The 12214-nt window shown below is 43.4% G+C and overlaps 1 protein-coding gene across 15 annotated transcripts in view; it reads right to left on the bottom strand.

Annotated features, from left to right (window-relative positions):
* DLGAP2 (DLG associated protein 2) overlaps nucleotides 1-12214 on the bottom strand; it is a 401938-nt gene that overhangs the window by 23786 nt on the left and 365938 nt on the right. For all 15 annotated transcript variants that reach the window (XM_080999011.1, XM_080999012.1, XM_080999003.1 and 12 more), the window contains 2 exons: nucleotides 8902-8987; nucleotides 6941-7356 (listed from right to left, as the gene is read on the bottom strand). In XM_080999011.1, coding sequence (XP_080855137.1) covers nucleotides 6941-7356; nucleotides 8902-8987 — 502 coding nt within the window. The remainder of the gene's footprint in view (nucleotides 1-6940; nucleotides 7357-8901; nucleotides 8988-12214) is intronic.

Consider the following 12214-nt stretch of genomic DNA (forward strand, 5'->3'; position numbering starts at 1 on the left):
TACAGTCATCCCTTGATCTGAATTTTGCAATGTGGTTCTACATCCAAGTAATGTGCACAGGAGAACTGTGAATAATAATTCATATGTTGGTGAAAATAAGTGCACAAAATGCATTTCGTTAGGGGGAATTGATTTGTAAAAGGTGCACATGCATCAAAATTGCAAACAGAGGTGTTTATGTTAGCAGACCTGCATGCTGAAATGCTGCTGAATTATCAGAAGGATTTGGCAATTTTGTTTTAAATCACACATAGATGTGGAAATGTGAGCAACTGAATGTAGGAGTGAAAAATATGGAAGGAAAACGACATTGATTAATTTGGACATGCCTACGAGCCAGTGAGGGCAACTATCTCTCTCCCTGGGAACAATTGAACATCATGGCATAGGATGCCTTAGCAGAACACAAAAAATGAACTACCGTTCACTGTGACTGTGCAGCAGCTACACTCCTCCCTGGTCTACTTTTACTCCTGCGCCACACTTTACAGGTTGTCTGACACTAGGCTTGTGGCTAAGCTCTCTCCTTGCAAACCACAAACTCAAGCCAAGAGCAAACTGTACACTATGAACCAGACCATACAAAGTAGGCCCCAAAGTTGAACCAGTGAAATTCATCACAACAGATTACATGAGTACACATAACTGGACACACCGCAAAGTGGCAGTTATATTTTAGGCTGGCAGCTGGAAAGAATGGCGTGGCAGTTGGAAAGGATAGTGGAGTCAGATCAAAGGATTATTTTTCTTTACTGGTATTATGAATGAAGAGAACTTGACTCAAGAACAAAGAAAGTGGATTCTCACGCAGTAGACCTACTTTTGGGCCACCCTGAAGTGTTGTTTCCATTAGGCTGTTCCAAGGGAAACACCTGAGGGCCGCCTTGACTGCAACTCTGCCACTGTGTCACGTGCCAGCAAACTTCTTTTTTCTTTTTAAAAATGGGGAGTGGGGAAAGGCCCAAACCCTCTTCTAAAAGTAAAGGTAAAGGGACCCCTGACCATTAGGTCCAGTTGCTGACGACTCTGGGGTTGCGGCGCTCATCTCGCTTTATTGGCCGAGGGAGCCGGCATACAGCTTCCGGGTCATGTGGCCAGCATGACTAAGCCGCTTCTGGCGATCCAGAGCAGCGCACAAAAATGCCGTTTACCTTCCCGCTGGAGCGGTACCTATTTATCTACTTGCACTTTGTGCTTTCGAACTGCTAGGTTGGCAGGAGCAGGGACTGAGCAACGGGAGCTCACCCCGTCGCGGGGATTCAAACTGCCGATCTTCTGATCGGCAAGTCCTAGGCTTTGTGGTTTAACCCACAGCGCCACCCACATCCCCCATAAACCCTCTGCTACCTCATATTAAATAATGGTGAGTTTCCACATAAAAAGATAATGGATGCTAGACAACTGCTAAAGATTGCCCCAGTCTGCCCTCATAAATCAACAATGAAAGTCTGGGATGAATAGTCCATGCCAGCTTTTGTTGCAGCAGGCATTTTGAATTGTACATGGAGTTTGGGGGTGGGGGGTGGGGACTGGAGCTGCTTGAAAACTGGTCAGATATGCCCTGAGTGGCCAGTTTCAGTCAGCCATCAATCTTGTTGCTGCACCTTGAGAGTAATGAGAACCTCAGTGACTTCAGTTGGATGGGAGCGAGTTCCAATCAAGGTATAAATGGATTGCGGATCTTGTTGCATGGGAGGGCCATATTGGCAGAAGTAGAGCACACTGAGACCAGCTGAGAATGCCCATTTTAAAATGAGCTAAGCACTGATGTTAGCTGATGGCACTGATGTTAGCTCTTCACATTTCAGAGACTGGTTAAAGTGACAGGGCAGGGGAGGGAACAGACTGAAATCTATAAGTCTTGCAAGTCACTTTTAAAATTTCACTTTGAGTGATTCCTTGTCTGTTCAAGCAATTGAGACACTACCTGGGTAACAAATGGCTCACAGAATGAATCTCACTTTATACCTAGGATGCGTGAGGAATTGGATTTCTCTGAATTCTGATAGAATTGACCTGCTGTAAAATGTGCAGATTGAAATGGATGATATCCAATGTTAGTCATATTCAGAGTAGATCCATTTAAATCAATGAACTTTAGTAACTCAAGCCCATTTATTTTAATGGGTTTAATCTGAGTTTGACCGTATTGGATATCACACAATGTAATCATTCTTCAAATTTTGTATTTCTCCAAATTTCGCGATACGGTTCTCAACTATAAAAACAAAAGTACCAAAATGCATTAAAATGTGTATTTTAGGATAAAATACATGTAGAAATGTATATAGTGAGATAAACTATGATGCTAAACAGAATTCTGACATTTTAGCTTTATGTTCTAATTGATTTTCTGTTATTGTTTTCTAAACTATCTCCATTGTAGAAGTGGGTTCTTAAGATATATTTGATTTAAATTCCCTGATGGATCTGACTAATTTAAAAAGAGAATTTATTAAATAAATCTCCTTTAGTAAACTAAAATCACACACACACACTGAAAATCCTGCCTCAGTTTTATTGATAGCTATCATAAAGATATGTATTGGTCAGGTTTTTCAATTCCAGACCACACATTTTCAGTTTAGCTTAATTAGACAAGTGAATGGCCAAACAACTTATAGAGTGCACTTTGCAAAGTGTGCAGTGTGCTTTTACCCTTTCTACCACAGAAGCGCATCAGGTGCCTTCAGAGGTGCCAACTTGGGCCCCAGATTATGAGTGCCCAGTGGTGTGCGACATGATGTGGTGTCATGATGTCACGTTGTGTCGTAATGACATGATGCCACATTGTGTGTGCCCTAGCGGTGTCTGGGGACTCCAGAAGTCGCATCCAAGGCCCCCAAAGGCCTCAGACGTGACTTCTGGTGCTATGTGAGGCACTGGAAGTCACACCGGAGGCTTCAGACACCATTTCTGAGGCCTCGCAAGGCCTTGGACACCATTGGAGGCATTGGAGGCCTCCACAGTGTGGGTGCCAAGCACCCACAATTTTTTTGTGGGTGCTCGAGCCCCCAGGGCCCCCTATAGTTGGGGCCAGTGGGTGCCTTATTCCTGACCCAACCACACTCCTGCTTCTTGATGCTGCTGTCACTAAGCTGCTTAAGAAGGCCATATTCCCCGGAGCCTGTTTTGTCTGTTTGTTTATAGGGGGAAATTAAGGTAATCTATATTCCGCCATGCAATTGCTATAGACCAGAAGAAAGGTAGGCACAAGAAAGGTAGGCAGGATTGTGCCCACTAGTTCCACTCCCAACCTGTGGAGTTAGGCATACATACAACTTTACACCCAGACTTCCCAGTCACACAAGGGCTCCATTCAGGCCTTCAAGAACCAAGCTAGAATCACAACCTTTGCTCTTTCTACCTGTGCTTGCAGTATACATCATGTTATGTGAACAGGGCCAAAATGACTGTTAAAAATAGTCATGAAGTTATCTGTCCCTATTATCCATGCTAGCCATTGAAAGTTCTCTAAGCAGTGTGCCCCTGGTTTTCAGTCACCCAGGGACAAAGAGCAAATGGTGGCCTGTAAATTTACCAGAGGCACCTGGCAGTTCAATACCAGGTGCAAAAAGTGTACTAGGGTCAAACGTGTTCTTTGGTCTGATCTAGCAATGTATGACCTGAGGTTGCTGGCTTATACGTATGAATTGTTTCTGCTCTGAGGTGGCCACTGGCTCTGCTTGGCACATCCCATTTGGAAACCCACACATTCTAAGCAAAACCCCATAAGATTTATCCTCCAACCTGCCAGTCAAACTTGATACCTCCCTTTGCTGTCTCCTGAGGGCATTTATGGTGGAGCAATCAGAGGAGAAGAGGAGGAGGAGGAGGGGGAGGAGGAGGAGGAGGAGGAGGAGGAGTTTGGATTTGATATCCCGCCTTTCACTCCCTTTAAGGAGTCTCAAAGTGGCTGACATTCTCCTTTCCCTTCCTCCCCCACAACAAACACTCTGTGTGGTGAGTGGGGCTGAGAGACTTCAAAGAAGTGTGACTAGCCCAAGGTCACCCAGCAGCTGCATGTGGAGGAGCAGAGACGCGAACCCGGTTCCCCAGATTACGAGTCTACCCTTCTTAACCACTACACCACACTGGCAGTGTCTTGGGAGTGGGGGAACTGGGAAGACTGTTTTGTCCTCCTCCCTTCTATCAGGTTGATTATTCTGTCCACAGCAAAAGCTGCCTTGCATGTCCAACTACCCAGGGAATCAGAAGCAAAAACTACAGCCCAAATGAGTTAGACCATGACGCAGTATACCTGCGAGGCAAACTCCTAGGGTCTGTTTTCAATAGCTTTGCAAACTCCTTGAAACAGCACAAAACCAAAAGAGGACTGACTGTGCTGTGGGTGTATAATATCTGGTGTTACTTGGACACGAGTGGAGCTTTAGAATCTCACTGCCACTGTGTTTGCTCAAATCTGCATTCACAGGAAGCAGCCTTGCCTTTCAAACCGCATGTCTACTTTGGCTAAACCTTTATTGGTAGGCATAAATCACAGAAGATAAACAGCATAAACGTATTATGCCATCAATATCGTCTGGTTGTATCTTGGAGAAGATCTACTCAGGCTACATTAATATACAGAGATGGACAAGCACTGACACATTAAATATACAGACTTTCATGTAAAGCCTACTGGAAGCAGTATTTCACCATAGAAAATAGTAGCACCTGAACGGTTGCCTTGAGCCCAAACGACTTGCTCTCATCAAGGAGTGTTCATGTCATGTATGTCGATCAAGATGCATTTCAAGCTGTGACAAATCCCAGAGTCTGTCACAGCAAAGGACAATAAAGAGACCACGATAAATCTGTTAGCCTTTAAGGTGCCACAGGACTCTTTGTTATTTCAGGCTGCGATATCACGACGCCCTCTTGAATGTGCGCTTATCAACCCATGAAGGCGCAAAAGTGTCAGATGGTATGTGATGAAAAACCAGGAGAAAAGAGCTTTTCATCGAGAAGACTCAAACAAGCCCCAAAGCAAGCGTAACTCTTTCTCCACACATATCTGCCCTCCATTTCTTTTAAGAAGGCTTCCTTCTGAGGAAGCCCCATGGGAAATAAGTAGGTATGCAGAAGCTTGAACTGCAAAAGGGAATTATTTGGTTATATTGTTACATGCCATGCCTGTTGGTGACCATTGGGGCTAAAGGCAGGGAAACCAACCTACGTTGCAGTGGGAAGGCAAACGGCATTTCCATGCGCTCTGGTACTTGTCACAGTGTCCTGTTGAGCCAGAAGTGGTTTAGTCATGCTGGCCATATGACTTGGAAAGCTTTCTGTGGACAAACGCCGGCTCCCTCAGCCTGAAGCGAGATGAGTGCCGCAACCCCATAGTCACCTTTGACTGTACTTAACCGTCCAGGGGTCCTTTACATACATTATGCGATTCCTGGTGTCATTTTACAGGGGATGAGTGGTTGTGAACAAGTCTGTTTGAAGTAACCCCTCCATCCTTCCCCACACCGATGATGTCCCAACACAGAACACAACCCGGCTTCATTTCGAAAGAGGCACCCCTCCCCCTCCCAGTTGGTTGTTTTTTAAAATAATAATAGTACTAAAGTGTTACTCTTGTTACACAGTATCATGAAGCGTTTCCTTGCTGTTTCCAGAATAAAATGCTTTTTACCATTGGTGGCAATATTCTGTGGACCCCTGTTGTCAACCGAATAAAAGACAATAGGTGGTAATAGACTGTAAACAAAGAGGCTGAGCTCGGTAATATAATGCAGTCTGCAAAGCAATCCCCCTTCTTCCTATTGAGGATGGATGCCTTGATCAGCACTGGAAATGCCCCGTAAACCCAAGCACGGCATCTATGCTTATATAATGTGATTTGTTTCATATTTTTTATGAACAGAATCAGTGCCACACTAAGATTGCTTAAGCCCATAGCAATGCAACAGCCACCTTCCCAACACCAGCATCCCTGCTGCTTACCTGGATGGGGATGGGATAGGGCCTAGCAGTGGAAGGGGGGTGCACAGGCACACTGGCAGGGTCACGGGATTGGCTGCACCAATATGCCTATGTGGCCCCCACATTGCCGCCACCCTGCCCCATCCTAGACACATCCAGGTAAGCAGCAGTGACACCAGTGTCAGGAGGGTGGCTCGGTCCCACCAGTTGCACTGCTATGGGGTTCAAGCAAGCATAGTGTGGCACCAATGATGCTTGTGAAAATATGGAACAAATCACACTGGGTGGACAATATTTATACTGAATCCTGATTACCATCCAAAGTGGAAACACGGAATGAGCCCTCAAAAGATTCTGAACTTTGGACGTGGGAATTTAAAAATGAAATGGAGTTGGGATTTCTTTCTTTCATCTTCCCTGTATCTGAACATAACATAACATAACATAACATAACATAACATAACATAACATAACATAACATAACATAACATAACAATAGTATAATATAACTTTTAAAAAGTTAGCTGTAAAGTTATAGAAAATTCTGAGAATTCATGGGCCATGTTCTGTTTCTTCCTTTCCTTCAAATTTCAATAAATTGTATTTTATGTTTCTGTGGGATCAAATGTGAATTCTCCTTCATATTTGGAAATCACAGACTACAGGGAATATATGTGTGTGAGCTTTTCTATGTAGATAACTCAATAGGTTTTAACTTCTATAGTCCCAGGAGACATATAACATATAGAAGCAAAATCCCAAAGGTGCATCATACGCAGTGCAAATAATCAAGAGGTCAGCATGCTATCAAACAACAACTTTCCTTAGAAACTTCTTCCTTTTACTACTACTACTACAAAATAAAGTTATAGGTCTTTGATTTAATAAGAAGGGTTGGGTTTTATCAGATTTACCTGAGTGATCACAGCAATAATATAAACATTAAAGAAGCACTAGACAGTTTCAGAAGTACCCTAAAAGAAAATACAAAACATGGCTATGGTCTTACTTTCTTCAGAAAGATCGTTTTCTTCCGCTTCTCTCTCCATCTCTTTACACCATCCTTCCATCCTCTTGGTCTCAGTATGTAGCAACTTCATAAACCAAGATCCATCTCGTCGACATGGAGACATGCGCCCTGTTTCAACTGTCTCAATGGCTGGTTCCAACCAAGGTTCAGGTGGTGGGAGATTGGAGGTGTCTACTTGGGTCCTATAATCTTCTCTGTAACTAAACAGCCCCTGTGTCCGTACAGTTCTTACCGCACCATATTGAGTAGGGGTGCTGGGTTCTGAATGCCGCTGGAAAGAGCCTCCAAACTGAAGTCCCTTGTCCTCCATTGTTATGTGTCCTGGAAAGCCTTCGAGTTCCAGGTCAGCCTGAACCGCTGTTGTTACACTATTTGAGCGCTTAAACCGCCCATGCCTGGAGAGGAACGGAAAACAGCACACGGATCCACATATTGCCCAAAATACATTTCCCCCCGATAAAATCACAATATCTCAACTCTGCAGCCATTCAGAATCTTTTATCATTACTGTTCAGAAATATTAATAGAAAACAAACATGGTTATTTGAATGAAGCAAGTGAATGAAGCATATTCTACATAGGACACAATGGGACTATTGATCAGAAGAACGATACTAATGAAAATCATTCAAGCCACCTTTGGAAGCAAACATTGATTTGTTCCCACAGTAGAAAACAAAGCACCTCATTTGTAAGTGAACTGGAGAGAACGGTCTGCAAATGCCGCAGTGACTCAGATTATCACTAAACCAAATAACAGCAAATAGATGAATGACCAATCTTAAGGTCTAAAACAGGGGTCGGCAAGCTTTTTGGGGGGTGGGCTGGTTCACCACACCACAAACCTCCTGGTGGGCTGGAGTGTGTGTGTGTGCGTGCATGCGCACATGCGCATATGCGCATATGGCAGAGGGGGCTTCTCTCTTCCCCAGCCCCTTTTGTCCCACTGCTTACCTAAGGAGCTTCCAAGAGGCAGAGGATGGCGGCAGTGGTGGAACGCTGCTTTCGGGCTGCTTGTTCCTCCTCTGCTGATGACGACAGCCTCTACCGCTTGCAAGGGCAGGCACAGGAGCCACGCTTGGCAGAGCGGTGGCAGCATGAGCAGTGGTGGCAAACAGCTTGCTCCGATGAGGGGCTGCTGGAAATGCACTTGGCCAGCTCAACCCAGCCCCTTCCTCCTCTCGGCCACGCACAGCCGTTGCTTGCCCATTGGCCAGGGCCTCAAACCTTAGCAGGCGATTGGCTGAAAATTTGCTGCACCAGGAGGAGGGAGGGAGGAGGTTCCACCACGGTGAGGGAGAGGGGGAAAAATGTCAGCGGGGAAAAAATGGCGCCCGCGCCATGAAAAGGAACCACTACGGAATCCCCACGCCGATCCATGGAACAGGCCATGGGCTCATGGGCTAGAACCGGCCCATGGGCCTTAAGTTGCCGACCTCTGGTCTAAAATATGTAAATATTCTCTGTTTGTCTTGATTTTTTATTTTTATTTTTAAGGCAAGGCTTAAAGGTATTTCTTTGCCAATCGGCTTTTGGATAAGCCAAACTGGAGTAGCTATCATCCAATGAGACGGCTAGCAGTGATGTTCTATGTGGTTGTATAACATGCTGCTTGTTTGGTTTTATTAAACAAATTTGTATTGATTTTCATTGTGTAGGTAGTAATACTTTGGTGTGTTTTTTAATGTGACTTTTTAAAACAGTAAGCTGCTTTGGGAGAAATAAATAAATAGAATAGATATTAATTGTGGGGCAAGGTTGCTCATAGCTATTATTAAATGATTTCTAATAATGGTAAAATGTTCACATGTAAACACACCAAATACATGCACATACATGGCACATGTTTTCTTGAAGACTCACACCACATTATATCATGTACACACACACACACACACACACACACACACACACACATATTGTGCCTTTGCTTGACATACCGTTTATCATCTTCCACTTGTACTCCAACTGAGTGGTATTCCCGTAGGCCTCTGCTCTCGGTATCTGAATCAGTTGCTGTTTCCACCTAGTTCAACACAAAAGATAAATCTGCAGAAGTGAACATTGAAAACCTGGAATTATTACTACCTCATGGATTTAAACTAACATTACATTTCTCTCTTTACGAGTAGCAGTCCGGACCCAAACATGTCTATGAATGGATCAGACACACTGATTGCAGCGCAGGTTATCTGCAAGGAGGTGTATTTGAGATCACAGGATGGGGCGGGGGGGGGAATCTCATGGAGTGAAATATTTCAAATAGTGTGCTGTTGTATATTACAAAACTGCAAGGAGCAACTATGGCTCTGTTTTGTCATTCTTCCTGCATACTTTGGAAACCATGTTGAATGAACACATGGAGACGCATTGTTCTTGACATCTCTCTTCTCGACCACCAGAGATTCAAAGGCTCCTTATGTGCACAGTCTTGTAGTACCTGATCAAAACTGAACTTTTAATTCAGGATGGATGGATTAGTTTCTTTCCAGTCTATGCCAATTTTGTATGTGGTTATTCATAGGTCTGTCCTGTTTGTGCATTAATCAAAATCCGCATGAAAATTCGTGTTTAAAACTATGCAATTAGATATGTATTTCATCACAAATCATTCACTTGCACGTATATTTTATCTGAATGTGCACATTTCTAAATGGATTTTATGTTAAAACATCCAATTTAAACATTTTTGGAACTGAGAATTGTACTGCAAAACTTCACAAAATCTGAAGGAGAGTAAACCTTTCAGTCTGCACATTGGACAGGGAGGGGCAGATCAGAGCAGTTAGTAATGAAATTCTCAGAAACTGAATTCCTCGAGCATACTTTAGTTAAGTTAGATTTTAAAAGTTCTGAATGTTACATTCTCAGTGCCAGAAAAATCAATACAAGAGGCATATATCTTGCTCCAAGTTATCGTTCTATGCAGCTTGCCAGGGCTGACACTCTCTAAATACCCCAGAGATTACTTCCATGTTTTAATACCTTTCATTTTCTTGCCATGTCTAGAAGCAGAAACCATTGCCAAATGAGGATTTTCTATGCAATTTGGCAAGCTAAACATTTTAGTGCTAAGTGCACAAAAATAAATCTGGGCAGTGGAGGGGACCCTCTCCTCAATATATATATATACTTTTAGTGTTCAGGTGGGGAGAAGTTTACCTGTATGCCTGTAAAATTCAGGAAATGGACAGTAATGGGCACTTTACATAATTAAGCTTGCAATAAAACAAATATTTCTGCCACTACTAATAGATATAGCACTGGAATGCTTCACCTCATTATTATGATTATTAGTAGTAATATACTGCCCTTTGTCATAATACCCAGAGCTTATGTAAGCATGCTTCCTAGATATTTCCCTGGACGCAGGGTGCCCTAGTAATTTGAGAGGCTGCTGTCTAAATTGGATTTCGTTCCCAATCCACCCCCATCCCTTACACTCTCTATCATTGCATCAAAGGCTGTCTTTAAGCCTCGAAATGTTATGTACAGAGAAACATCTTTGCACTCTGGAATGTGTTGTAAGTATGGAAAGACAAGCCAGTGATCTGCAGTAGAGTAGACTGGTCCTTTCAAGGCTGAGGCCTTGATTTCTCGCCAGGAAATAACTTGTTAGTTGCAGGGCTGGAATGTATCCTCTGCACATGAACTTTACAAAGGAGGAGGGATAGGTACCTGAATTGTAAGGCATCCAGGTGAGAAGCATGTCAGACTTCCACTTCCTTTGCTTTATATGCACATTTTCCAGGCCACACAGACCTACCAAGGTTAAGAGATCTGCTAGTAAATGCAGGGCTTGATGTGATAGTCACTTCTGACAGTGCAGAGCAGATTCTTGTCTCCCTAACCCTGCTGGTTCCATGCTGTTTCCACACATACGTCGTGTGTGTTATGGTGTCATTGCATTTGTTAATTGTTTAATGCCTCATCCCACAGTGCCATTTTATGATTTCTAATATTTAAGAACAGGAAATCGACATCAGTAGCATAATCCGAGCTATAGAATGAATGCTAATTATTTGATAAATCTATCGGTGGTAGCTATAGGAGCCGAAGGTTTATTAGATTATTTTTTGTAATCTCTTACTGAAAACAGATCACAAGGATTTGAAGTTCAAGGGAAAATGGGAAAATGGCAGTGATAAAGGAAGTAACAACACATTTCCCCCCCAACACAGCTTGCTTTTGTCTATTACTACTAGCACTGAAGATTATCAGCAGTTATTTAACACCATGAAGGCAGGAAAAATATGCTATGAATTGTCAGACTGTTTTTAGAAAGGTGAGATGGTGCCATAAAAACAGCTTCTGTGCATTGTTGGTGGAGTTATAATACTATATCTGTTCACTGTGAATATTATTAAAAGGAGTTCATTAAATGACAGTGTGTAATTCATCACTGAAACCTCTGGAAACCTAGAAAAATATCCTGAAAGTATGGTTGACCACAACAACAACTAAAACAAAAAAATGATAGCATATATATTTATTTGTTTTGTAACACCTTCCTTAAGAAACGATGTTCAGCAAATATTTGATCCTTACAAATACAGTGGTACCTCTGGATGCGAATAGGATCCGTTCTGGAGCCCCATTCGCATCCTGAAGTGAATGCAACCCACGATTCGCCGCTTCCGCGCTCCGTTACTTCCGGGTCACGGTGGAGCGCAACCCAAAAATGCTCAACCTGAAGCGTAGTCATCCCGAGGTATGTCTGTAACTTGAGTTTCATACTGAAGACCTCACGTTTTTGTCATCTAAACCAGTATTCCTTGACCTTTTAGAGTGTGAAAGGCAACCAAATTAATGACCGTATATGCTCGAGTATAAGCCGACTTTTTCAGCACATTTTTTATGCTGAAAAAGCCCCCCCCAGCTTATACTCGAGTGAGGGTCCCTGTCGGCAGTGGCAGAGGAGGAACGAGCAGCCCGAAAGCAGCCCTTTCAGACTGCTTGTTCTTCTTCTGCCACTGCTGCCACCAGCCTCTGCCTCTCGGCACCACCCTAGGTAGGCAGGAGGAAGGGAGGAGCTGGGGGGAGAGAGAAGCCCCCTCTGCTGTGTGTGCATGCGCGCGCACACACACACACTCACTCCAGCCCACCAGGAGGTTTGTGGTGTGGTGAACCGGCTTATACTCGGGTCAATAGGTTTCCCGAATTTTTTGAGGTAAAATTAGGTGCCTCGGCTTATATTTGGGTCGGCTTATACTTGAGTATATACGGTAACAAATTCACTAATTAGTTAACATT

This window comes from Podarcis pityusensis, assembly GCF_964106645.2.
Source record: "Podarcis pityusensis genome assembly, chromosome: 3".
Lineage (NCBI taxonomy): Eukaryota > Metazoa > Chordata > Lepidosauria > Squamata > Lacertidae > Podarcis > Podarcis pityusensis.